General features: G+C 47.2%; 1 protein-coding gene across 1 annotated transcript in view; it reads left to right on the top strand.

The window, feature by feature from the left end:
• rad54l2 (RAD54 like 2) overlaps positions 1-27,565 on the top strand; it is a 205,552-nt gene that overhangs the window by 171,791 nt on the left and 6,196 nt on the right. Inside the window, exons 16-22 of the mRNA XM_072472078.1 lie at positions 7,418-7,517; positions 10,177-10,382; positions 17,704-17,879; positions 19,143-19,339; positions 19,847-20,040; positions 20,918-21,007; positions 22,851-22,943. Of these exons, the coding sequence (XP_072328179.1) occupies positions 7,418-7,517; positions 10,177-10,382; positions 17,704-17,879; positions 19,143-19,339; positions 19,847-20,040; positions 20,918-21,007; positions 22,851-22,943 (1,056 nt within the window). The remainder of the gene's footprint in view (positions 1-7,417; positions 7,518-10,176; positions 10,383-17,703; positions 17,880-19,142; positions 19,340-19,846; positions 20,041-20,917; positions 21,008-22,850; positions 22,944-27,565) is intronic.

Here is a 27,565-nt window from a genome sequence, read left to right as displayed (position 1 = left end):
TGGGAACAGACTAAGCCTGCGTGGAATATAAGGAAAGTAGGAAGGAACTTAAGCAAGGAGTCAGGAGGGCTAGAAGGGGTCACGAAAAGTCATTGGCAAATAGGGTTAAGGAAAATCCCAAGGCTTTTTACACGTACATAAAAAGCAAGAGGGTAGCCAGGGAAAGGGTTGGCCCACTGAAGGATAGGCAAGGGAATCTATGTGTGGAGCCAGAGGAAATGGGCGAGGTACTAAATGAATACTTTGCATCAGTATTCACCAAAGAGAAGAAATTGGTGTGTAGATAGCCTGGGTCACATTGAGATCCAAAAAGACGAGGTGTTGGGTGTCTTAAAAAATATTACGGTAGATAAGTCCCCAGGGCCTGATGGGATCTACCCCAGAATACTGAAGGAGGCTGGAGAGGGAATTGCTGAGGCCTTGACAGAAATCTTTGGATCCTCACTGTCTTCAGGGGATGTCCCGGAGGACTGGAGAATAGTCAATGTTGTTCCTCTGTTTAAGAAGGGTAGCAAGGATAATCCCGGGAACTACAGGCCGGTGAGCCTTACTTCAGTGGTAGGGAAATTACTGGGGAGAATTCTTCGAGACAGGATCTACTCCCATTTGGAAGCAAATGGACGTATTAGTGAGAGGCAGCATGGTTTTGTGAAGGGGAGGTCGTGTCTCACTAACTTGATAGAGTTTTTCGAGGAGGTCACTAAGATGATTGATGCAGGTAGGGCAGTGGATGTTGTCTATATGGACTTCAGTAAGGCCTTTGACAAGGTCCCTCATGGTAGACTAGTACAAAAGGTGAAGTCACACGGGATCAGGGGTGAGCTGGCAAGGTGGATACAGAACTGGCTAGGTCATAGAAGGCAGAGAGTAGCAATGGAAGGATGCTTTTCTAATTGGAGGGCTGTGACCAGTGATGTTCCACAGGGATCAGTGCTGGGACCTTTGCTCTTTGTAGTATATATAAATGATTTGGAGGAAAATGTAACTGGTCTGATTAGTAAGTTTGCAGACGACACAAATGTTGGTGGAATTGCGGATAGCGATGAGGACTGTCGGAGGATACAGCAGGATTTAGATTGTTTGGAGACTTGGGCGGAGAGATTGCAGATGGAGTTTAATCCGGACAAATGTGAGGTAATGCATTTTGGAAGGTCGAATGCAGGTAGGGAATATACAGTGAATGGTAGAACCCTCAAGAGTATTGAAAGTCAAAGAGATCTAGGAGTACAGGTCCACAGGTCATTGAAAGGGGCAACACAGGTGGAGAAGGTAGTCAAGAAGGCATACGGCATGCTTGCCTTCATTGGCCGGGGCATTGAGTATAAGAATTGGCAAGTCATGTTGCAGCTGTATAGAACCTTAGTTAGGCCACACTTGGAGTATAGTGTTCAATTCTGGTCGCCACACTACCAGAAGGATGTGGAGGCTTTAGAGAGGGTGCAGAAGAGATTTACCAGAATGTTGCCTGGTATGGAGGGCATTACCTATGAGGAGCGGTTGAATAAACTCGGTTTGTTCTCACTGGAACGAAGGAGGTTGAGGGGAGACCTGATAGAGGTCTACAAAATTATGAGGGGCATAGACAGAGTGGATAGTCAGAGGCTTTTCCCCAGGGTAGAGGGGTCAATTACTAGGGGGCATAGGTTTAAGGTGAGAGGGGCAAGGTTTAGAGTAGATGTACGAGACAAGTTTTTTTTACGCAGAGGGTAGTGTGCCTGGAACTCGCTACCGGAGGAGGTGGTGGAAGCAGGGACGATAGTGACATTTAAGGGGCATCTTGACAAATACATGAATAGGATGGGAATAGAGGGATACGGATCCAGGAAGTGTAGAAGATTGTAGTTTAGTCGGGCAGCATGGACGGCACAGGCTTGGAGGGCCGAAGGGCCTGTTCCTGTGCTGTACATTTCTTTGTTATTTGTTCTTTGATTGGGATTTGTTTTATTGTGACGTGTACCGAGGTACAATGAAAAGCGTTCTTCGAATCATCGTTGTTCGAGATCCAACCCAGTGCGGTCGTGTCATCAACAAACCTGTAGATGGAGTTAGAGCCAAATTTTGCCACGCAGTCGTGTGTGCATAGGGAGTATAGTATGCAGCCTGTGGGACCCCGGTATTGAGGACTATCATGGAGGAGGTGTGGTTGCTTATCCATACAAATTGTGGTCTATGGGTCAGGCAGTCAAGGGTCCAGTTGCAGAGTGAGGAGCCAAGTCCTGGATTTTGGACTTGATTCTGGATTTTGATATGAGCTTGGCTGGGATTATGGTGTTGAAGTCAATGAGTAGGAATCTGACGTGGGAGTCCTTGTTGTCAAGATGCTCCAGGGATGAGTATAGGACCAGGGAGATGGCGTCTGCTGTGGACCGGTTGCGATGGTATGCAAATTGCAGTGGATCAAAGCAGTCTTGAGAGTATGAAGTTGATGTGTCTCAGATAAAGATTGATGTCAAGGCCACCGGATGGTAGTTATTGAGGCACGTTGCCTCGTTCTTCCTTGGCACCAGTATGACGGTGGTCGTCTTGAAGCAGGTGGGAACCTCGGAATGGAATAAAGAGAGGTTGAAGATGTCCGCGAACACATCCGCCAGTTGGTCCGCGCAGGATCGGAGTCCACGACCAAGGACCCATCGCTTTCGGAGGGTTCAATTTCAAGAAGGCTGATCTGACTCTGATGGTGGGTGTGGGTTTGTCCGAGGCTGTTGGGACAGTTAACAGCTGTTTGGTGGTTTCCTGCTCGAACCAAGCATAGAATGCATTGAGCTCATCGGGGAGGGGTGCGCTGCTGCCGGAAATTCTACTCCGCTTTGCTTTGTAGCCCGTTATGTTGTTTAAGCTTTGCCGCAACCAAGGAGAGTCCGTGACACTAGTCTATCACGCGAGCTTAGTCTGGTATTGTCTGTTGGCATCCCTGATGGCTTTGCGGAGGTCGTAACTGGATTTCTTGTCCAGGTCTGGATCGATTGTCTTGAACGCCTCAAGAGTTGGCCTTCAGTAGGGAGTTAATCTCCTGAGTAAAGCATGGTTTCTGGTTGGGGAACATACTTATTACAGTCTTCTACACACTTGCTGATGAAGTCTGTGACGTTGGTGCCATACTCTTTTATTGGCCGCTCAGTACTTGAATATGGACCTGTCCACTGACTCCAAGCAGTCGTGTCAGAGCTCTTCTGTTGCCTCGGATCAGCATTGCACGACCTTCTTAACCGGATTCTCCAGCTTAAGTTTCTGCTTGCATGCCGGGGGAAGGAGCACCATCTTATGGTCCGCTTTTACAAGTGTGGTTGGGGGATGGATTGGTATTCACCCTTGATGTTTGTGCAGCAATGGTCGAGAACATTGGCGCCCCTGGTGGGTCAGGAGATGTGTTGGAATTTTGCCTGTACACTCTTGAAGTTGGCCTGGTTGAAGTCTCCGGCCACGATGAACAAGGCCTCCAGGTATTCTGTTTCATTGTTATTTATAGCGGTGTACAATTCATCAAGCGCCTTCTTCACTTCTGCCTGGGGTAGGATGTATACCGCCATAATAATGGCAGACGTGAACTCCAGTGGAAGGTAGTATGGGCGGCACTTCACAGTCAGGTATTCCAGGTTGAGGGAGCTGTAGTTCGCCAGGGTCACCACGCCTGAGCGCCAGAGGAGTTGATGAGAAAGCAAACCCATCCACCCTTCGCTTTTCCCGATGACACCGTGCGGTCCATCTGGTGTACTGAAAAGCCTTCAGGGTTGTATGGCATAGTCCGGTGACGCAGGGGTGAGTCATGTCTCCGTAAAATAGAGATCCCAGCAATCTCTTCCCTCTGAGAGCTAAGTTTAGTGTTAAGCTTGTCCAGCTTGTTTTCAATCGCTTGGAAGTTTGCCAGGAGTAGCCTGGGGAGAGGAGACGTGAAAACGTGTTGTTTTAGTCTCATTTGCAGACTTATCTTGTGGAAGATAAGTAGTTGCGTCTGGTGAGATCTGGGACACTAGTTTCGATTTCGGCGACGCGTCTGGTGGGATCCCGGGCGCTGGTTGCAATTTCGGGGTCACCGATTGGGCATGTTCACGGTCCGGTTGGGCCCTGGGGTTCCGCGTGTACATGTCTACCATTGGTGCTTTTGGATCCTAGTGTAGGGTCTTCGCCATTTGGGGATCTTTAGTCTGGGTTTGTGTCGCAGGCAGGGCCTTCCTGGATCAGGTAGGGCCGGGTCCCGTGTTTAGTTCCAGCGATGGTGGTCTGGTCAGGTGCTCCTGGAATCGGGCCTTGGAGTAGGCCTGGTTGAGTGAAGTCAGAAGATGGCGCCGGAGCGAGGCGACTCTCTGCGAGCTCCCCCCAACAGATCCACTTTTTTTTTAATGAACATTTTATTGAGGTATAAACAATATACATTAGTCTATAAGTCTCTCTCCTCCTCCCTCCCCCTCCACATCCCCCATCCTCTTCTGCTGACGATTAATTTTCTGCAAAGAAGTCGACGAACGGTTGCCACCCCCGGGCGAACCCTAACAGTGACCCTCTCAAGGCAAACTTGATTTTCTCCAAACAGAAAGCTAGCCATGTCAGATAGCCAGGTTACCGACTTCGGGGGCTTTGAGTCCCTCCAAGCTAATAATATCCGCCTCCGGGCTACCAGGGATGCAAAGGCCAGAACGTCTGCCTCTTTCTCCTGGATTCCCGGATCTTCCGACACCCCGAAAATCGCCACCTCCGGACTTGGTGCCACCCTTGGACATGAAGTCTGCAAACCCCTGCCAGAATCCCCTGAGCTTTGGGCATGTCCAAAACATGTGTACATGGTTCGCTGGCCCCACCGCACACCTTGCACACCTATCTTCTACACCAAAGAACCTGCTCATCTGGGCTACTGTCATGTGAGCCCGGTGAACGACTTTGAACTGTATCAGGCTGAGCCTGGCGCATGTTGTGGATGCGTTGACTCTACTCAACGCATCCGCCCAGAGACCATCCTCTATCTCTCCTCCTAACTCCCCTTCCCACTTGCGCTTCGGCTCCTCAGTCTGCGTGTCCTCTGACCCCATGAGCTCCTCATAGATGTCAGAGACCTTCCCTTCTCCCACCCACACTCTGGAAACTACCCTATCCTGAATTCTCCTTGGAGGTAGGAGTGGGAAGGTTGATATCTGTCTACGTAGGAAGTCCCGCACCTTCAGGTATCTAAATTCATTTCCCTTCGCCAATCCAAATTTCTCCTCCAGCTCCCTCAAACTAGGAAAGCTCCCCTCAATAAACATATCCCCCATCCTCTCAATTCCTGCCCTCTTGCCATCTCCAAAACCCTCCGTCCATCCTTCCTGGGGCAAACCGGTGGTTATTGCAGATTGGAGACCAGACCGATGCTCCCTCAGCTCCCACATGCTTCCTCCATTGCCCCCAGATTCTCGGGGCTGCCACCACTGTGGGGTTGGTGGAGTACAGTGCTGGCGGGAACGGCAGAGGTGCCGTTATCAACGCCCCCAAAACTGGTGCCCTTACATGAGGCCACCTCCATATGCTCCCATGCCGACCCGACCACCCCCCCCCCCCCCCCCCCCCCCCCCCCAACACACACACACACACGCACCACCACCACCCATTTCCTGATCACGGCTATATTCGCCGCCCAATAATAGTTACTGAAGTTTGGCAGCGCCAGCCCACCCTCTCCCCGGCTCCGCTCAATCATCCCCTTTTTATACTCGCGGGGTCTTGCCCGCCCATACAAAGCCCATGATAACTTTGTTAACCTGTTTAAAAAAGGACCGCGGTATAAAGTTAAGGAGACACTGGAACACAAACAGGAATCCCGGAATGACCGTCATCTTCACCGTCTGGACCCTCCCAACTAGTGACAACGGGAGCACCTCCCACCTCCGAAAATCGTCCTTCATTTGTTCCACCAGACGGGCCAGATTAAGTTTGTGCAACCGTTCCCATTCCCGTGCCACTTGGATGCCTAGATACCTAAAACGTCCCCAACTAATCCACTTTTTAATTAACTTACAATCGTTCTGACCTTTTAAAATTTAATTCTAAGACTAACATTATTACTCACCGCTCTCTTTTCCCTATTATGTATTTTCTTTTATTCCCTTTTCTTCCCATGTACTTTGGATCTGTTGAGCTGCTCACAGAAAAATACTTTTCTCTGTACCTCGGTACACGTGGCAATAAACAAATCCAATCCAATCCATGTGGATTCTCCTCCTTTCCTCCATCTGTCGATCAGTCAGGGAGCTGGTCGGGCCTCTCCGGGTCGGGTCGCTGGATGAACCTCTCTGAGTCGGGTCAGGACTCGTGGTCAGTGGCCGGGTCGGGTTCTGGTGGCTGGCGTCACTTCCCAGGCTGTGATCCCTGATTTGGAGGGATTGTCTTATAACCAAAGGTTAAACAGGTTGGGACTCTGCTCATTGGAATTTAAAAGAATAAGAGGTGATCTCATTAAAACATGTAGGATTCTTAAGGGGCTTGACAGCGTAAATGCTGAGAGGATGTTTCCCCTCAGTCTATAGAATCATAGAATTTACAGTGCAGAATGAGGACTGTGGGAGGAAACCGGAGCACCCGGAGGAAATCCACGCAGACATGGGGAGAACCTGCAGCCTCCACACAGACAGTGACCCAAGCCGGGAATCGAATCTGGGACCCTGGAGCTGTAAAGCAACTGTGCTACCGTGCTGCCCACGGCACGTCTGGTCTAGGACCAGATGGCATAGTCTAAGAAAAAAGGGGTGCCAATTTAAGACTGACATGAAGAGGAATTTCTTCTCTTGGAGGGTTGTAAGTCTTTGGAACTTCTTGCAACCAAGAACTCTGGGAGAAGATCCTTGTGTATATTTAAGGCTGAGATAGATAGATTCTTGATCAGTAAGGGAATCCAGGGTTATGGGGAAAGGGCAGGAAAGTGGACCTGAAGAATGTTGGATTAGCCAAGACCCTATTGAATGGTGGAGCAGGCTCGAGGGTCCAAATGACTGACTGTTCCTATTTCTTATGGCTTTATACCATTTACGGAAATGGTAACATAGTGGTAAGGTTACTGGAGTAGTAATCCAGAGGCCTGGGCTAATTCTGCAAAGACGAGTTCAAGTTGGGGAATTTAAATTAAATTAACTAAATAAATCTGGATTGGAAAGCTCAACTCCTTAACGGTAACCACGGAACCATCGTCGAGTGTCATTAAAAGCCCACCTGGCTCACTGGCCTTCCAGGGAAAAAAATCTGCCATCCCTTCCCAATCTGGCCCAGCAGTGACACACCAATGTGGGTGGCTTTGAACTACCCTCTGAAATGACTCTAAATATGTGTGATGACAAAGATTTGTGTGTGTGATTGCTGCAGTTTTGTCAGGGATTAACTTATTTAGTCGAGAGATCGTATCCAGTCATACAAGCAATATTTAAATGGATGTTTATGAAATATTCACCAACTGTTCCAGGACTGGATGGAAGCACCTCTGCGATGGATCGGGAGCGGCTGATCAACCAGTTCAATGATCCTCGAAACATTAAAGCTAGCCTCTTCCTGCTGTCTACTCGGTGAGTGTGATCTGTTAAAGACCAAAGGATCAATTTTACTTCATTGGTATTTGTGTGACTGCCTGTTCTGTGATCATAGCACAGCAGCAAATTCATTGAGATGCTGCTGGAAGCTGAAGATATATTGAATTGGGGACTAGTTTAATGCTAAATGTGTGAATTTGCATTGTGGTGTGTCCATGCAAATGCCCTGTCAGCAACTCCAGTTTCAGGATTAGCAGGAAGCCAATGCCACATGTTTATATACCTCTCCCTCGCCCCACACTCAGAAGCTAGACTATGTAGTCTTGGTGTCCTGAACTGTGCTTTAAATCCCAAGTGCTTTCCATCACCACTCCCATCTCCCCAACATTGTCCCAGTTCATCTGCTCCCCCAGGATTTCTGCTGAGGTGTCAGCTTTTCACCATGTTTGTAAATGATTTGGATGAAGGAGTTGAGAATTGTTTGCTGATGTCTCTTGAGGCACAGAATTGTGTGTCAATGAGAATGGGGGGGTTACAATGGAACATTGATGAAGAATGTGTGGGGAAGCATGAGGCCATCCACTTTGACCCGAGATAAACTGGAATATTTTCCTAATGGCGCAAAACTAGGAGTTGTGGAGAAGCAGAGGGTATTGGATGTCTTTGTGCACCAGTAACTAAAAGTTAGTGGGCGGGTACAAAAAATCGTCAAAAAGGCTGTTGAATTGCCACCTTTTATCTCAACAGGAATGAAATTAAGGGGCAGAAGTTATGCTGCAGTTGTATTGAATCTTGGTTGTATTATGAAATATTATGTTCAATTTGGACAGACAAAGAAAGCACATCAGTATACCATGATGCTGCTACTGCAGAAGTGGTGCTAGAGTTCTGGAGAATTGCAAATGTAACACCCTTGTTCAAAAAAAGGTTTAAGGATAATCCCAACAGCAAGCCAATCAGTTAACCTCGGTGAGGGGAGAGTTTTTGGAAATAATCTGGGACAAAAATAACAGTCCTTTCTTGTGGCAGCAATAGAGAAGGTTGATGAGGATAATGCAGGTGATGTGATGTACATTGACTTCCAAAAGATGTTTGATAAAGTGCCACATGAGAGGCTTGCCAGAAACATTGAAGCTCATGAAATAGAAGAGCAGTAGTTGCATAGATACAAAGTTGTCCAAGTGACTGGAAAAAGAATAATGATGAAGAATGGTGTTTTTGTTTTGGACTGAAGGAAGGTATTTGGTGGAGTTTTCCAGGGTATTTGATGGAGTTCTAGGACTGCTGCAGACCGAGAGTTAGGTGTCCAAGGTACAATTTCAAAATTTGCAGATCATACAAAATGTGGAAGTACCTGAACACGCGGAGATTAATGACAGACTTTGAGGGGACGTTGACACACTGGCGGAGTGGACAGGCACAAGGCACACACAATTCAATTGTGTGATATGTTACATTTTGGAGATGAAAGATAAACTAGGGAGTGTAATTCTAAAGTGGGGGATGGGGAGAAAAAAGACAGAGACACCTAGGGGTACAAGTGCACAAATTGTTGAAGGTGGCAGGGCAAGTCAAGAAAGTAGTTCAAAAAATATTCAAGGCCCTGGGCTTTTTATAAATAGAGGCGTAGAATATAAAAGCAAGGGAGTTACGATGAACCTTTATAAAACACTGGATCACGAGCGGCATGTGGCGCAGTGAACAGCACTGGGACTGCGGCACTGAGGACCCGGGTTCGAATCCCAGCCCTAGGTCACTGTCCGTGTGGAGTTTGCACATTCTCCCCATGTCTGCGTGGGTTTCATCCCCACAACCCAAAGATGTATAGGTTAGGTGGATTGGCCACGCTAAATTGCCCCTTAATTTGAAAAAAAATAATTGGGTACTCTAAATTTAAAAAAAAAAACACTGGATTGTTCTCACCTTGAGTATTATGTTCAATTCTGGCCCCGCACATGAGGGAGAATGTGAAGGCTTTGGAGAAGGTGCAGAAAAGATTCATGAAGATGGTTCTAGGGATGAAGGACTTCAGTGAGGTGAACGGACTGGAGAAGTTGTGGGTTGGCCTGAGAGAAGAGAAGGTTGAGAGGAGATTTGATACACATGGACAAAATCATGCGGCATCTTAACAGAGTCGAGAGAAACTGTTCCCATTGGCAGAAGACACCAATTCAAGGTGAACAGCAAAAGAACCACTGGTGACCTTTTTCAGGTTGCAAGCGGTTAGGATCTGGAACTTACTGTCTGAGAGTGGTGGAGGCAGATTCAATCGTGACTTTCAAAGCAGAATTTGGAAAGTGCCTAAAGAGAGGGAATGAACCAGGCTACGAGGGGAGGGTTGAGGACTGGAAACTAGCTGTTTTGCTCTTGTCGACAGCCAGCACAAAGTGGTTTATTCTCTGCTTGCCACCATTCTATGATTTTATGGTCCTGGGGAGGGGGGTCAGTTACCAAGGTAAAACCCCAAGTCATTGCACGTTCTGTTGCTTTAGATACCGTGTAATATGGTGGTATTTTTTAAGCGGAGAGCACTGTGGAACTCCTCAGATTTCCCTTCCTTCATTCTCCACTCAACAAGCTTTTAAAAGCTAAACTTGGCATCACAAACCTCAATCTCCTGAATTAATCTGTCAGGATCTTGTCCCAAGGTTGCCAGGCCTACTCAGCTGACTGGTTGTGTTTCATTCCTCTGCAGAGCTGGCTGCTTGGGAATCAATCTGGTCGGGGCCAATCGGGTGGTGGTGTTCGACGCGTCCTGGAACCCATGTCACGATGCTCAGGCAGTGTGTCGCGTGTATCGCTATGGTCAAAAGAAGCCTTGTTACATCTATCGGCTGGTGTCTGACTACACACTAGAGAAGAAGATCTATGATCGGCAGATCTCGAAGCAGGGCATGTCTGGTAAGTGTGCTGGGTTTACAAAGCAGATATTCGTTCTGATGAAGATTGTGAACCTGAAATGTTACTTGTGTGTGTCTCTGTGCCAAAGCTGCTTGATAGACTTTCTGGGAGTTTCTGTTTGTATTGTGGCTTTCCAACATCCACTTTACGTTTGCCTTATCTGAGGGTATTGCCCGTTGAATAGTTTTAAAGTTGGGATCTCGATAGTACCGTCTGATGGTGCTCCCATGCTTTCCCCATGTGTTATCAAACTCAGTAAGGGACAGATTGTTTTCATTGTGGACCCAAGGTAGCAGAATTAACCACTTCCAGTGGTTGTGTTCAGGGCAGTGGTGCAACACCTTGCCTCATGACCACAGTTTTCTTGATGCTTTTGTCAAGTAGGGGGGCGGTTTAACTCACTTGCCCACACAGCTGGTTCGTAATGCAGAGCAAGGATTCAATTTCCGTACCAGCTGAGGTTATTCATGAAGGCCCCACCTTCTCAGCTGTGCCCCTCGCCTGAGGTGTGGTGATCCTCAGGTTAAATCACCACCTGTCAGCTCTCCCCCTCAAAGGGGAAAGCAGCCTATATTCACTGGGACTATGGCGACTTTGCTTATAGTCAAGTAGAACAATTTACAAACAAGCATGAGGGAGACAGCCCATACATCTTTGTAGCTGAGTTTCAGTGTGGGCGACTAGCGCACAATTGTAAGCAAGGAGGTGTTCCCTGTTGTGATGTGTTTTTATCTTCACTTTCAGTCTTGATAGATTGTAGAGCAATGGTGGGAAACCTGCAACCAGGGAGAGACAAGTGGCCCATCTAATTTCTGAGTGCGGCCCACGAGACATTTTGTTGACCGTTGCTCATGCTCAGAGTTGCCACAGTCGGCTGGTTTCCATCCACGCAGCTTCTTTCCTGATGGTATGACTGAAGTGATAGGCACGTAAAGCAAGGGCAAGTGAGGTGCATGCTGGTTGCTCACATTAACTGAGAGAGCCGTGTGCTCCCTCTATGTCCAATCAAGCATAAATAGTTTGTTTTTAATCACTAGGGGTTGATGACAGTTCTATCAATATATGAATGATTAAACATTTTCTATAACTTGTTTCAAAAGATTTAGTGTGTATTAAATGTATTCAATCTTATTCAAAGTTTATAGTTGGTGAACAAGCCAGATTTCAATCTTGCGGCACACTGCGATGGAGGGCCACTCTTGCAGCCCACTCACTAGCCTAGGTTGCCCCACACTGTTGTGCAAACAGACTCCTTCCATATCTGCAGGGAAGGCATATGTCAGGAGAATGGAGAAGAAGATGGCAAGTGGATACTAACACGAGCCCTGTTTCACTCCATTCTTCAGTCTGAAACTGTCAGAAGTGAAGCCATCAAACTGTACAGTGGATGGAGTACGTGTCACAGAAGGCTGAGGCTGTGGAGCTTTGGTGGACAGCCAATTTTCCCCACAATCTTATTGAGCAGTGCTCTGCTGATGGCGTTGAATGCCTTATTGAACCCTATGGAAAAGAGGGTAAAGAGGTGGACCCATATTCGGGAGATAACTATAATAATGGCTGACAAAGGAACACGCCTATCCTAACATGGTTGTTTTAATTATTCCCAGTTTGTTTCAGTTTGCACCTCTGAACTTAATTTAAGTTGTCTGCCTAGTTGCAAATGATAAGATATGTTACAAGACACTCTTTACACTTAAAATATATCTCATATTCTGCAACTAACGATGCCTTCATGTGTATGTGCAAGAAGAATTCCCAGAGTGTTATAAAAATAAAATCCTGGAAAAGCTCAGCATGTCTGACAACTCAACATTTCAAATCCAGATGACTCTTGAGACCTAAAGAGAGGGAGGAATTAAATGGATTTTATACTGTATAAAATCAGTATACTGCGCCTCGCAGGTGGAGCAAAATAGGAGGCCGGGGATAAATGGAAGCTAGGAGAGATTGGACAAAGATGTTTTGGGCACAAGACAAAGGAAGTGTTAATGTAGTGTTAAGGACGAACGGTGAGAACGGTGGCATAAAGGTAGGATTGCAAAACAAATAAACATAGCCATTCAGAATTCTGATCGGTTCCATTGCATCAGTTTTCTCCTGGTGTTATTTTTTCGAGAATGCTGTGATCTTCAAATGAGGGGTTTTAGTGCAAGGAAATGGAGCATTTTAATTTAAATGCACAGTGTCAGCAACATGCTCTTGCAGAGACAGCTGTGGGTGGGTAAGATTCCTGCCACCACATGGATATCCTTAACTTGAATCAGCGAGACTCTCCCCAGTCATGCTCAAACAGAGAGATTCTCAAGTTACACTGTCGACTTAATGAGGGGCAAGCAACTGATTGAAAGAATGAATTGCAAGTATCGCACTGCTTTTCTTTTAGTACAGAGGCTACAGAATGTGTCCACACACTACGACAGTCAGGCTTGGACTTGGCACGACCCTGTTAGTTTTAATGGAGCTGATGAGTCATTTAGCTGCCAGGATCACAAAGATAATCTCAAAGCTGTGAGGGAATTTTAAAAATATATATTTTTATTAAAGATTTTCAATTTTTACAATAAATTTGACAACAAAACCCAGCTTTCCCCACAGTAGACCCAGCTTTCCCCACAGTAGATGATGCACAAAGCCCACATAACGAAAACGCATTAAAGTAAATAGAACCCTTCAACCAACCCCGTGACAGTATACTTGCTTTCTCCAGGTACAAAAATTCCATTAGGTCCCCCCCAACCATACCGAGCCGCTGGGCGGAGAAGAGGACCTGTACCCAGCAAAACCTGCTTCTGGGCAATCAGCGAGGTGAAGTGCTCCCTGTACACCACCTTGAGGTAGATTGGACCAAGCCACGCACATGGAGTTCACCCTGTGAAGGACCTCCACATCTCATCATCTACTACTCCCTCTCCCACTCACCTTCACTCCATCCGCCAAATCCAGTCCTCAGACACAATTCGCCCACAAATAGCAGATGTGCTACCCTCTTCCGATCACGCTAGTGAGTATCCTTTCCACCAAAGATGGCCCACGGTGCCTCAGGAAAAGTTCGGAAGGTCACCTGCACAAAATTCCTTATCTGGAGGTACCTGAATGAATTCGTCCCCCCAGCTCAAACTTCATTGTCAATTCCTCCAAGGTGGCAAACTGTCCTTTTATACACAGATCCCCCAATCTCTCCAGCCCCTTCCCTTCCCAAACATGTTGCGTCCAATCTCGACAGCTTCAGTGATTGATTGGCACAGATAGGGGGCAGCCTCGACACGGCTCAAGCCTAAAATGCTGCCTGAATTGTCCCCAAATCCTCAAAGCAGATACAACTACTGGGTTTGAGGAGTACCTAGTCACAGAAAACGGAAGCAAGGCTGTTAGCAATGCACCCAGGCTAGACCCCCTACAAGACCTCACCTCTATCTGCCCCATAAGGAATCTGAGTCAGCACGCCACCCCAACCCAACACCTCAGCATTGGCTGCCCAACAATAATAAAGCAAATTTTGCAATGCTAGGCCTCCGACTGCCTATCCCTCTGGAAAAACCACGCAATGGATCTTTGTGGAGTCTTCCCTGCCCATATGAATAATGAAATCAGCCTATTGGCCCGCCCAAACAAAACTTTAGGGAGGAAAATAGGAAGACATTGAAATAAAAGCAAAAACCTGGAAAGAATATTCATTGTGATAGATTGGACTCTGCCTGTCAGGGACCGAGGGAGATTGTCCCATTTTTGCAGATCAGACTTAACCTTGTCCACCACACTTGCAAAATTCAGTTCACGCAACCCGGCCATTCATGGGCAACCTGGACTCCCAAATACCTGAAGCTAGAGCTTCATGAAAATGCAACACCCCCAAGTTGGCTCCCTCCTCCGGGGGGGGGGGGGTTTAACTGGAAAACATTCTCACTTTTCCAGATGTAACTTGTAGCCCGAAAATGAACCAAAGCTCCTCAATAGCTGTTATATCACCCATAGTGGGGGCCGGGTCCGTAATATAAAGCCGCAGATCGTCGGCATATAGAGATACCCTGTGCTCCATCCCTCCCCTCTTTATCTCCTTCCACATACCCGAAGCCCTCAACACTATGGCTAAGGGCTCAATCGCTAATGCAAGTAAGCGGGGGGGGCATCGAATACCCCCGTCTAGTCCCCCTTTTCAAATGAAAGTACCCCGAGCTCAATATGTTGGTGCGAACACTAGCCAAGGAGGCCCCATATAACAACCGTACCCAGGAAATCAATTTTGGCCCAAGACCGAACATCTCCAGAACTTCGAACAGGTACCTCCCCTCCACCCCGTCAAATATCTTTTCAGCATTCAAAGACACATCACCTTCAGTGCTAGCTCCTTGGACTGGGAGAGAACCACATTTAGCAGTCTCTGAATATTGGCTGACAGTTGCTGGCCCTTGACAAAGCCTGTCTGATCTTGCACCATCAACGCGAGGAGACGAGGCTCCAACCTTACTGCCAATATCTTAGCCAGTATCTTGACATCCACATTTAGCAGCGAGATGGGCCTGTATGACCCACACTCCGTTGGGTCCTTATCCTTTTTCAACAATAGTGAAATGGAGGCTTGCAAGAGTGTAGCAGGCAAGGACCTCGGTGCAGGGAGTAGTTTTAATATGTCTACCAACAATGGAACCAACTGATCTGCAAACTTCTGATAAAATTCGACTGGAAACGCACCAGGCACTTGACCCGTTTGCATCCGCCCAATACCAGTTTAAATCTCCTCGGGGCCTAACAGGGCCTCCAACTCTTCCCTTCTCTCTTCCCCTACCACTAGAAGCTCCAGCCTCGCTAAAAAAGTTGACTTGCCCATCTCCCCTATCGAGGGCTCCAATTTAGGGTGGCACGGTAATTGTGGTTGGCACTGTTGCTTCACAGCACCGGGGACCCGGGTTTGATTCCCGGCTTGGGTCCCTGTCTGTGTGGAGTCTGCACGTTCGCCCCGTGTCTGCGTGGATTACTCCGGCTTCCTCCCACAAGTCCCGAAAGACGCGCTGTTAGGTAATTTGGACATTCTGAATTCTCCCTCAGTGTATCCGACCAGGCGTCTGAGTTTTCACAGTAACGTCATTGCAATGTTAATGTAAATCTACTTGTGACACTATTAAAGATTATTATTATTATTATGCAGAGTCCTTTTAAAAAGCCTCAAATGCTACATTAACTTTATCTGGAGCGGAAATCAAACTCCCACTTGAATCCCTATCCTGAATAATCTACCGGGAGGCCATCTGCTACCTCAGCTAATGAGCTACTAGACGGCTGGCCTTCACCCATGCTCATAAAAGACCCCCCCTCGACCACCGCAACTGTCTCAGCATCTTCCCCATAGGCAAAACTGTGTCTTCATCTTTTCCCTGCTCGCTCGGAGCTCTGAGGTAGGGTAGCATGAATACCTGCTGTTCTACCCTTTCCTCCCTCTCCATATGTACGTTATAATCTCTCCTCTAATCAACACCTTCAAGGCTCCCCAAAACATGGATGGCGAGACCGAATCATTCTTACTGAATTCCACAAGCTCACCTTGGACATGCACCGACAAAACCCCAAACCCGCCAATATTCCTATCTCTAAATTCCACAATGGGCGCTGAACGGGGCCCGACTCCAGACCAAATCTATCAGATGAGGGGGCTTGATCCGAGACGACAATGGCCATGTATTCTGCCTCCTTCACCCAAGGGGGAAGAGACCTTACCAGAAAAAAGTCAATTCTCAAATACACCTTATACTCTAGCGAGAAGAACGAGAATTCCTTATCCCCGAAGTGCATAAACCTTCATGGATCTGCCCACCCCCTCACCCCCCCCCCCCCCCTCACCTGTTCCATAAACGCTAATAGCAGCTTCGCCATCTTATGAGTGTGGCAATGATTTCAGCTTCGAACAGTCCAACTTCGGATCTAGCACGCAAGTTAAATCCCCCCAAAATCAGTTGGTGTTTATCCAAATCCGGAATGGAAGCCAGCAACTTCCTAATAAATGCTGTATCATCACAATTCGGGGGATATACATTAATTAATATCACCAACCTACCTGCCAAAGACCCTGTAACCGCCATGTACCTACCGTATGTGTCCGCCATCACCTTGTCCACCAAAAAACGTACCCATTTATTGATTAAAATTGCCGCCCCTGGCACCCTACCGTCGAAGCCCAAGTGAAAGACCTGGCTTACCCGCCCTTTCCGCAATCTGGCCTGATCCCTCACCCACAGATGAATCTCCTGCAAAAACACCACATCATCCTTCAGATTCTTGAGGCGAGAGAACACTCTTGACCTTTTTACTGGGCCCCCAATACCCTTATGTTCCAGGTGACCAACCGAATTGGGGGTCTCCCATCCTTAACCCGATGTCAGCTGTTTCCACTGTAAAGGATTATTAAGTGCATGCCCAGAGGATGTAGGCCCAAGGTGGCCGCCAAACCAACCCAAACAATAAACAAAGACAATCCAATGGTCACTATCAGAAACCTTAACCCTCTTTTATGATTCTTCTCTCCACCACCCCCAAGAACCAAACCCCACCCAAACATCCATATTGCTCACATTCCAGAGAACAATACCCCCTCCTAACCAAACCCATCCCTCAACTAAACAAAAGTACCAGGCTCATTGGACGATAGAAACAGGTCCAACAGGGAGCAACCTCTTCCCCCGACCTCCCACCCGTTTGCTAGCCCCTCCTGCGAGAGAATTTAGCTCCTTCCACCTGACTTGTGTGTTCCGTTTCATGGTTTATGGAATGTTTGCCATCCCTTTATACAGAGGGAGCGCAGTATTGTCTGAGGTACTGTCTTTCAGATGAAACAAGCTAAGGCCCTTCCCTCTCTATTAGATGTAAAAGATCCTATGGTACTATTTTGAAATAGAGCAGGGGAGTCCGCCTGGTGTCCCGGCCAGTATTTATCCCTCAACCCACATTGTTAAAATGGACTATCTTGCATTTATTCCATTTCTGTTTGTGGGAGCTTGCTATGCACAAATTGACTGCCATGTTACCAAAATTACAGCAGCAACTACATTTCAAAAATGCTTCATTACCCGTAAAGTATTTTGGGACATTCGGAGGTTGTGAAAAGTGCTAAATAGATGCAAATCTTTTTTCTCTTTCCTTTAGTTGGGTTTGATGCACGGCTGTTGAATTATTGGGTCAAGTAGTTATGTCCCAAGTTCATGGAGTCTGTTGCTATCTCCAGCTAAGGTGCTGGTCTGCAGTTACTCCAATGATTGGGAGGGGAAAATATATCAACACCAAGAAATAAGTTAACTGAGCCACTAGTGATTGCTTGTTTATCTGTATCCCACAGATCGTGTTATTGATGATCTAAACCCAGTTCTGAATTTCACCCGGAAAGAAGTTGAGTCGCTCCTGCATTTTGTGGAAGAAGAGCCTGTTTCATCAGATACCGGCCTTGAGCCAGAGAAAATGTGCGATGAAGTGATTCTCAGAGCATGCGCCAAACATAAACAACTTGTCACCAAGGTATAGCTTTCAGTGTTCAGCACAGAAGTCAGGAGTACAAGTTCATGGTCCTTTTCCCTGTTATTGAATGACTGTCTGGTTGCATGCTCAGTGTGACTGAGCCATGCAGGCTAGAGGACTCAATCCCTGGTCTGGAGCTGAGTTCGCTGGCTTGACATTGGATATACAGTGCAGAAACAGGCCATTCGGCCTAACCAGCCCATGCCAGTGTTTATGCTCCACTTGAGCCTCCTCCCATTTTTCCTCAACTAAATTTACCATCGTAACCCTCAATTCACTTTTCCCTCAAATTGGCTGGTTTTCTCTCAAACATGTCTATACTGTTTGCTTCAACCACTCTGGTAGCGAGTTCCACATTATCGCCACTTTAGGTAGAGATTTCTTCTGGATTCCCTGTTAGACCCTTGGTAACTATCCTATATTGATGACCTCTAGATATGCTCTTCCCCACTCTATCCAAACCTTAAATTTATTCAATGGGTGATAACAATTAGCACGGTAGCTCAATGGTTAGCACAGTTGTTTCACTGCTCCAGGGTTCCAGGTTCGATTCCTGGCTTGGGTCACTGTCTGTGCGGAGTCTGCACGTTCTCCCCATGTCTGCGTGGGTTTCCTCCGGGTGCTCCGGTTTCCTCCCACAGTCCAAAGATGTGCAGGTTAGGTGAATTAGGCATACTAAATTGCCCTTGCTGTCCAAAATGGGTTACGGGGTTAGGTTGGAAGTGTGGGCTTAAATGGGGTGCTCTAGCCAAGGGCCGGTGCAGACCCGATGGGCTGAATGGCCACCTTCTGCACTGTAAATTCTATGAATTGGTCTCTGCATTGAGCCAGAGAGATGCCAAGGAATCCAAATTCTGACAGTTGAACATTTACACAGCACTGTGCAAACCTGGAACATCTTTCCTCTGCCTCCCAAAAAGATTGTGGATTCTGGGGTCAATTGGAACTTTAAAACTACGATCAGTCTATTTTTGTTAGCTCAGGATTTCAAGTGACATGGAACAACGACAGGCACAGATCAGCACTGATCCAATAGAGTAGTGCGATAGGCTCAAGGTGCTGAATGACCGACTCCTGCTGTGTTCCCATGTTTCTGCATGCAAATAACCATAGACTGGCCTCAGTTTCCAGTTTTAAAGATGGGACCTTCCTCTTCTGAGGTTCAGTGCCACAATCAACCTACTTGGCCACCCAGGGTTTTTCTATATTCCTTATCATAAGGTTTCCTTTCCTTGAGAAATTAACTGGCTCCTCTTTCTGCAGCAACCTTTCCAGCATGAGTCACTCTTGATGGACCGCAAGGAGTACAAGCTGACCAAGGCGGAGAAAAAAGCAGCAAAGAAGAGTTACGAGGATGAAAAGCGGGCGTCAGTCCCTTACACACGGCCATCTTATGCCCAGTATTACCCAGCCAGTGACCAGAGTCTTACCAACATCCCCATCTTTAGCCAGCGGCATTGGTATGTAAACAGCTGTTGCGCGCATGTGCGTGTGTGTGTTTGTAGCATAGCATCTGATCACCACAGATCCCACACTGAGATCATGCTGGATATAGCTCTTCTACTCAGGTGTGAGTGGGTATCATGTTACCTGAAACTTCAAATTTTACACCATCATCACGAAAGAAAAATATTGTTGGGTCAACCTTTCTTTGTGGGCAATGGCAACATGTCTATGCGGTTGAGTTAGAATCTCCCATGTATCATTCCTTGGCGAGTCCTCTCAGAATTGAGATAGCACATGAAAGTGGAAGGGATGGGTCCCACAGAGGGGTGGAATTATGTTATTGGGACATTGGTTCTCAGCTACCGTGCGACCTGAGAAGTGACATGTTCTTCCTGAAGCATTGCAAAATGAGGAAAAGAAAACAATTCCATTTAAACTCTTTTTGTTGCTTTTGCAGCACATTGTTGGCTCTTTTAAAGTTTTTTGTTGCAAATATTTGATGGTGCAATTGTTTCCCGCAGGAGGGGACCAATTAAGGGGCTGGATGAGAAGCCAGTGGCTAGTGTTCGCCCTTTACAGTCAACACCAATTCCAATGATGCCTCGGCAGGTTCCAGGTGGCATGGCAATGCCCGGTTCAGGATTTGGTCCCATGTTCCCTGTCGGTCACCTACAACGGGCTGGTGTCGTGGTACAGAAAATAGTCACTACCACAGGTAGGCACTTGGCATTCCAAACCAACGGCACAAGGCAGCCCATTCTTCCATTGCCATGATCCAGTAATAGGTGGGTGGAGGGGAATTCCTCCTTAGCAATACTCGCAACAGTAAGTGTGGAGGAATTCGAAGAACAATATAGCACAGGAACAGGCCCTTCAGCTCTCCAAGCTTGCGCCAACTATGGTACCTGCCTAAACTAAAACCGTATGCACTATGGAGTCCATATCCTTCCATTCCCATCCTATTCATATATTTGTCTCGATGCCCCTTAAATGCCAAATTCTTCTGAGGTGGTATGTGAATGTCACACTGCCTGAAGGGGAAGGCAGAGACTCTTCTGACAAAACTCTCCATTCATTCCCCACTAGTTGGCAGGAGGTCGGAAACAGTATCTCAGCTCAGAAGAGAGAAAATATATACTGCCTCCACGCCACAATCCCTTTCCTTAAAGCTGACAGTAGATTCACTATTCTGGGTGAGGAAAGAGACGCTCCTCCCCACCTCCACCAAAATCAAATGAAAGCTTTCCCAACTTCTCTAGACTCTCCTTTCTCAACTTAGCTGGAAAGCAGTAACTTAGCATTGCCTCATGGGGCAAACATTGGGCCTGATGTTTTGGTGTGGGGGAGGAGAGGTGACAGCGGCAGCTGAAGAAGCAGAGGGAAGAATAACAGGTGTAACTATGTTCCTGATGGACAAACATTAATGCCTACAGAGATCCTGAAAATACACCTTTGTGGCTTCTCCGTTCCTCAAGCTCTTGTAGTGTATTGCATTTTCCATTCCATTCGAAGCAATGGTTCCCGTGCTGTTTATAGATGTGTTGGTTGGTTGAAGTATTTTATTGACCCCTTCCTACTGCTTCCCTTTGCAGATATTGTTATTCCTGGAACCAATACATCAACCGATGTCCAAGCGAGGATCAATGCTGGGGAAAGCATCCATGTTATCAGGGGAACGAAAGGTAGCTTGCAATAGCTGTCGTTTCATGAGAAAAATAATCAATTGCTCAGTTCTCCTCTCCTTGCCTTCCCTCATCAATAAAGCCTTTAAGCTACAAAGTTGTAAACTCACACGTCAGAGTGCTATCCCAACCCAGCAGCTACAGATGTAGTGAATCTCCAACTTTCGTAGCCAAGGGCATGATTGCAACTTCGTCCTCTATCCCCCCCCCCCCCACTTTTCCCTCTCTCTTCCTCCCGATTACAGCCAGTGTTTGGGGATGGCTGTTGAGTTGAAAAGTAAAAGTAACTTCACATTTAAAAAGGTAGAATCTTGGGCAGCACGGTGGCGGGGTTAGCCCTGTTGCCTCATGGCGCCGAGGTCCCAGGTTCGATGCCGGCTCTGGGTCACTGTGTGGAGTTCTCCCCGTGTTTGCGTGGGTTTCACCCCCACAACCCGAAAGATGTGCAAGCTATGTGGATTGGCCACGCTAAATTGCCCTTTAATTGGAAAAAATGAATTGGGTACTCTAAATTTATTTTTAAAAAGGTAGAATCTTAACCCTGCATTTGGTCCCCACACCTTAATTGAACCATGAAACCAAAAGACACCAAGTCCAGAGGCTCCCTGTTCATTGAGCGATGAAATGTTTCCTTTAATAGATTTTCAAGAATGCCGATTTAAATTAGATACCCTATATTAATGCAATCTTACTAACCTCCTGCTGAGGCCATAATTGAAACCTGCATGAAGGCACTTGGGAATATTGCGATACTCGATACTTGCCACCACCTGTATGATGAGCTCATGGTTTCCATTGTATTAAGCAGTTGCCAATTGGAAGAACAACTCTACTGCAGAACTAGTAGTTGTTTAGTTGTTTTCATAGTACCCTTTAGGTAACAGGATGACTCTCCTGCCGATGGCAAGTCATTGTTATCGTTTGGAGAGCAAGAGGAGAGATAACAAGTTGGCCATTTTGTAATATTGTTTTCATTGGAACGTGAAGAAACTCTGCAGCAATTCTGTGCACAGCAAGATCCCACAAACATCAGTGTGGTGACAGACAGATAATCTGTTTTTCATGTGTCGATTAAGGGATAGATATTGTTCAGGACTCATTTAGAGTTTCCCGGCTGCTCTTTGATATGGTGCCAAAGAATCCTTTCCATCCTCCGGAGAGTGTTAAAGAGCTCTCTGTTTAACCTTTCATTTGAAGGATTCTCCCGCAACTGGCCGGATGGCCCGACGCTGGCGCCAAGAGCGGTGTGAACCACTCCAGCGTCGGGCCATCCGGCAGGTGCAGAATCCGCCGCACTTCCGGGGGCTAGGCCAGCGCCGAAGGTGCGAGGTGGCGCATGCGCAGAACTGCCGGTGTGGTTCCGCGCATATGCAGACCGGTCGGCGTGTTTACTGCGCATGCGCAGGGGAGTTCTTCTCCGCTCCGGCCATGGCAGAGCCCTACAGAGGCCGGCGCGGAAGGAAAGAGTGCCCACGCAGCATAGGCCTGCCCACACATAGGTGGGCCCTGATTGCGGGCCAAGCCACCGTGCCCCCCCGGAGGCCGGATCCCCCCACGCCCCCCGAGGACTCACCTAGCCGGCCTACAAGCCCGGTCCCACCGTGATGGACCATGTCCATTTCACGCCGGGGGGGGGGGGCCCGAAAACCGGCGCCAGAGAATACAGCAGCTAGTGTCGGAGCGGGGTGTCGGAGAATCCCATCCTGCACCTCTGTCAGTGCAGTATTACCGTTGTACTTCCCTGAACGTGGCAGACTGAATTTTACCCACTTTAACAGGAGCACTACTATCTCATTTATTACATTTTGTTTGCTTATTAAAATGTCATGTGCCTGTCTTTTAGGAATGTACATCCGGACATGTGATGGAAGGATCTTTGCCGTACGAATGGGTAATAAACCAAAAGTGACTGATGGAAACCATGCAGCTGCATCGGGTGAGATCTTTTGGTTTCACCTTTCCTTAGTTGCCTGTCCGCTGACTACCAAGCAAAGAAGTGAAAGGAAAACTTTTAATAATGATCTGATAGACAACACCTGGATAAAGCCCCTCACAACACACATGTCGAAGAACCCGATTACAGTATAGGCTGATATATTGGGACAGGTCTTTCCTAATAAATGGGAGTAACATCAGGGAGGAAAGCTGTCCTGTTAAAGGAGAACATTATACTGAGGCCAGAGGACTGATTAGTTACCCACTTGACCAGGGTGGGGGAGAGGGAGGGTGGTGCAATGCCCCTCGGGCTACATGAAGAATGAGAAAATGTTTATAAAATGAATGCTGGGGGGAGAGAATTTTTTTCTCCGGAATGGTGGGTCTTGATTAGTGCAACTTAGTTTGTAATTAAACCGCTCAGAAGAAATCTGACTGAATAGTTCAGATAGAAAAGTCTGCTTTTAGCAGAGTTAGGTGGATAATCCATCATCTTGTTGACAAAACGGTGTTAAAGGGCCAAAGTGCTGAAGAACAGACCACTTAATCCAAATATAAGTGATTGGTGACCCCATCTATCGTCAGTTTTAAAAGCCTGTAGACGGCAAGAGGAAAGGAAGTGGAAAGTTCCACAGTTTTCAGAGTCTTGGGAAAGAGTGAATTAGAGATTTGAATTCTATGCACTGGTGATTATTTTACATCATCTCAGGATTACCTACGACACTTCACAGTCACCGAAGTAGTTTTAAGTATAGTTTCTGTTGTAATGTAGGAAACATTACAGACATTAGGGGAGGTGGTGACATACTGATAATGTCACTAACTAGTAATCCAGAGGACCAGGCTAATGCTCTGGGGACACGGGTTCAAATCCCACTGGTGGAATTTAAATTTAATAAATCTGGAATATGAAACTTGACTTCGTAATGGTGACAGTGAAACTATCATTGATGTTGTCATAAAAACCCATCTGGTTATCATCTCCTCCAGGGAAGGAAATCTGCCATCCTTATCTAGTCTGACCTACATGTGACTCCAAACCCACAGCAATAGAAATTAAGAGCAATAGTAATAGGGGACTCTATAGTCAGGGGCACAGATAGGCGCTTCTGTGGATGTGAAAGAGACTCCAGGATGGTATGTTGCCTCCCTGGTGCCAGGGTCCAGGATGTCTCCGAACGGGTAGAGGGCATCCTGAAGTAGGGAGGGCAAACAGGCAGAGGTCGTTGTACATAATGGTACTAACGACATAGGCAGGAAGGGGCATGAGGTCCTGCAGCAGGAGTTCAGGGAGCTAGGCAGAAAGTTAAAAGACAGGACCTCTAGGGTTGTAATCTCGGGATTACTCCCTGTGCCACGTGCCAGTGAGGTTAGAAATAGGAAGTTGGAGCAGCTAAACTTGGCTAAAAGCTGGTGTAGGAGGGAGGGTTTCCGTTATCTGGACCACTGGGAGCTCTTCCGGGGCAGGTGTGACCTATATAAGAAGGACAGGTTGCATCTAAACTGGAGAGGCATAAATATCCTGGCCGCGAGGTTTGCTAGTGTCACACGGGAGGGTTTAACTAGTATGGCAGGGGGGTGGGCACGGGAGCAATAGGCCAGAAGGTGAGAGCATTGAGGGAGAACTAGGAAATAGGGACAGTGTGGCTCTGAGGCAGAGCAGACAGGGAGAAGTTGCTGAACACAGTGGGTCTGGTGGCCTGAAGTGCATATGTTTTAATGCAAGAAGTATTACGGGTAAGGCAGATGAACTTAGAGCTTGGATTAGTACTTGCAACTATGATGTTGTTGCCATTACAGAGACCTGGTTGAGGAAGGGCAGGATTGGCAGCTAAACGTTCCAGGATTTAGATGTTTCAGGCGGGATAGAGGGGGATGTAAAAGGGGTGGCGGAGTTGCGCTACTGGTTAGGGAGGATATCACGGCTGTACTACGGGAGGACACTTCAGAGGGCAGTGAGGCTATATGGGTAGAGATCAGGAATCAGAAGGGTGCAGACACAATGTTAGGGCTTTACTACAGGCCTCCCAACAGCCAGCGGGAGATAGAGGAGCAGATAGGTAGACAGATTTTGGAAAAAAGTAAAAACAACAGGATTGTGGTGATGGGAGACTTCAACTTCCCCAATATTAACTGGGACTCACTTAGTGCCAGGGGCTTAGACGGGGCAGAGTTTGTAAGGAGCATCCAGGAGGGCTTCTTAAAACAATATGTAGACAGTCCAACTAGGGAAGTGGCGGTACTGGACCTGGTATTGGGGAATGAGCCCGGCCAGGTGGTAGATGTTTCAGTAGGGGAGCATTTTGGTAACAGTGACCACAATTCAGTAAGTTTTAAAGTGCTGGTGGACAAGGATAAGAGTGGTCTTAGGGTGAAGGTGCTAAATTGGGCAAAGACTAATTATAACAATATTAGGCGGGAATTGAAGAACCTAGATTGGGGGCGGATGTTTGAGGGCAAATCAACATCTGACATGAGAGGCTTTCAAGTGTCAGTTGAAAGGAATTCAGGACCGGCATGTTCCTGCGAGGAAGAAGGATAAATACGGCAATTTTCGGGAACCTTGGATAACGAGAGATATTGTAGGCCTCGTCAAAAAGAAAAAGGAGGCACTTGTCAGGGCTAAAAGGTTGGGAACAGACAAAGCCTGTGTGGAATGTAAGGAAAGTAGGAAGGAACTTAAGCAAGGAGTCAGGTGGGCTAGAAGGGGTCACGAAAAGTCATTGGCAAATAGGGTTAAGGAAAATCCCAAGGCTTTTTACACGTACATAAAAAGCAAGAGGGTAGCCAGGGAAAGGGTTGGCCCACTGAAGGATAGGCAAGGGAATCTATGTGTGGAGCCAGAGGAAATGGGCGAGGTACTAAATGAATACTTTGCCTCAGTATTCACCAAAGAGAACGAATTGGTAGATGTTAAGTTTGGAGAAGGGTATGTAGATAGCCTGGGTCACATTGAGATCCAAAATGACGAGGTGCTGGGCGCCTTAAAAAATATTAAGGTAGATAAGTCTCCAGGGCCTGATGGTATCTACCCCAGAATACTGAAGGAGGCTGGAGGGGAAATTGCTGAGGTCTTGACAGGAATCTTTGGATCCTCACTGTCTTCAGGTGATGTCCCGGAGGACTGGTGAATAGCCAATGTTGTTCCTCTGTTTAAGAAGGGTAGCAAGGATAATCCAGGGAACTACAGGCCGGTGAGCCTTACTTCAGTGGTAGGGAAATTACTGGAGAGAATTCTTCGAGACAGGATCTACTCCCATTTGGAAGCAAATGGACGTATTAGTGAGAGGCAGCATGGTTTTGTGAAGGGGAGGTCGTGTCTCACTAACTTGATTGAGTTTTTCGAGGCGGTCACTAAGATGATTGATGCAGGTAGGGCAGTGGATGTTGTCTATATGGACTTCAGTTAGGCCTTTGACAAGGTCCCTCATGGTAGACTAGTACAAAAGGTGAAGTCACACGGGATCAGGGGTGAGCTGGCAAGGTGGATACAGAACTGGCTAGGTCATAGAAGGCAGAGAGTAGCAATGGAAGGATGCTTTTCTAATTGGAGGGCTGTGACCAGTGGTGTTCCGCAGGGATCAGTGCTGGGACCTTTGCTGTTTGTAGTATATATAAATGATTTGGAGGAAAATGTAACTGGTCTGATTAGTAAGTTTGCAGACGACACAAACGTTAGTGGAATTGCGGATAGCGATGAGGACTGTCAGAGGATACAGCAGGATTTAGATTGTTTGGAGACTTGGGTGGAGAGATGGCAGATGGAGGTTAATCCAGACAAATGTGAGGTAATGCATTTTGGAAGGTCTAATGCAGGTAGTGAAAATACAGTGAATGGTAGAACCCTCAAGTGTATTGAAAGTCAGAGAGATCTAGGAGTACAGGTCCACAGGTCACTGAAAGGGGAAACACAGGTGGAGAAGGTAGTCAAGAAGGCATACGGCATGCTTGCCTTCATTGGCCGGGGCATTGAGTATAAGAATTGGCAAGTCATGTTGCAGCTGTATAGAACCTTAGTTAGGCTACACTTGGAGTATAGTGTTCAATTCTGGTCGCCACACTACCAGAAGGATGTGGAGGCTTTAGAGAGGGTGCAGAAGAGATTTACCAGAATGTTGACTGGTATGGAGGGCATTAGCTATGAGGAGCGGTTGAATAAACTCGGTTTGTTCTCACTGGAACGACGGAGGTTGAAGGGCGACCTGATGGAGGTCTACAAAATTATGAGGGGCATAGTCAGAGTGGATAGTCAGAGGCTTTTCCCCGGGGTAGAGGGGTCAATTACTCGGGGGCATAGGTTTAAGGTGAGAGGGGCAAGGTTTAGAGTAGATGTACGAGGCAAGTTTTTTTACATTGAGGGTAGTGGGTGCCTGGAACTCGCTGCCGGAGGAGGTGGTGGAAGCAGGGACGATCGTGACATTTAAGGGGCATCTTGACAAATACATGAATAGGATAGGAATAGAGGGACTACCCAGGAAGTGTAGAAGATTGTAGTTTAGTCGGGCAGAATGGTCGGCACGGGCTTGAAGGGCCTGTTCCTGTGCTGTACATTTCTTTGTTCAATGTGGTTGACTCGTAACTGCCCTCTGAACTGGCCGAGCCCGCCACTCGGCTCGAGCGATT

This window comes from Scyliorhinus torazame, chromosome 13 (assembly GCF_047496885.1).
Source record: "Scyliorhinus torazame isolate Kashiwa2021f chromosome 13, sScyTor2.1, whole genome shotgun sequence".
In the NCBI taxonomy this organism is placed as follows: domain Eukaryota; kingdom Metazoa; phylum Chordata; class Chondrichthyes; order Carcharhiniformes; family Scyliorhinidae; genus Scyliorhinus; species Scyliorhinus torazame.
Note: the sequence above shows the minus strand (reverse complement) of the source record. Positions and strands in the feature narration are given on the sequence as shown.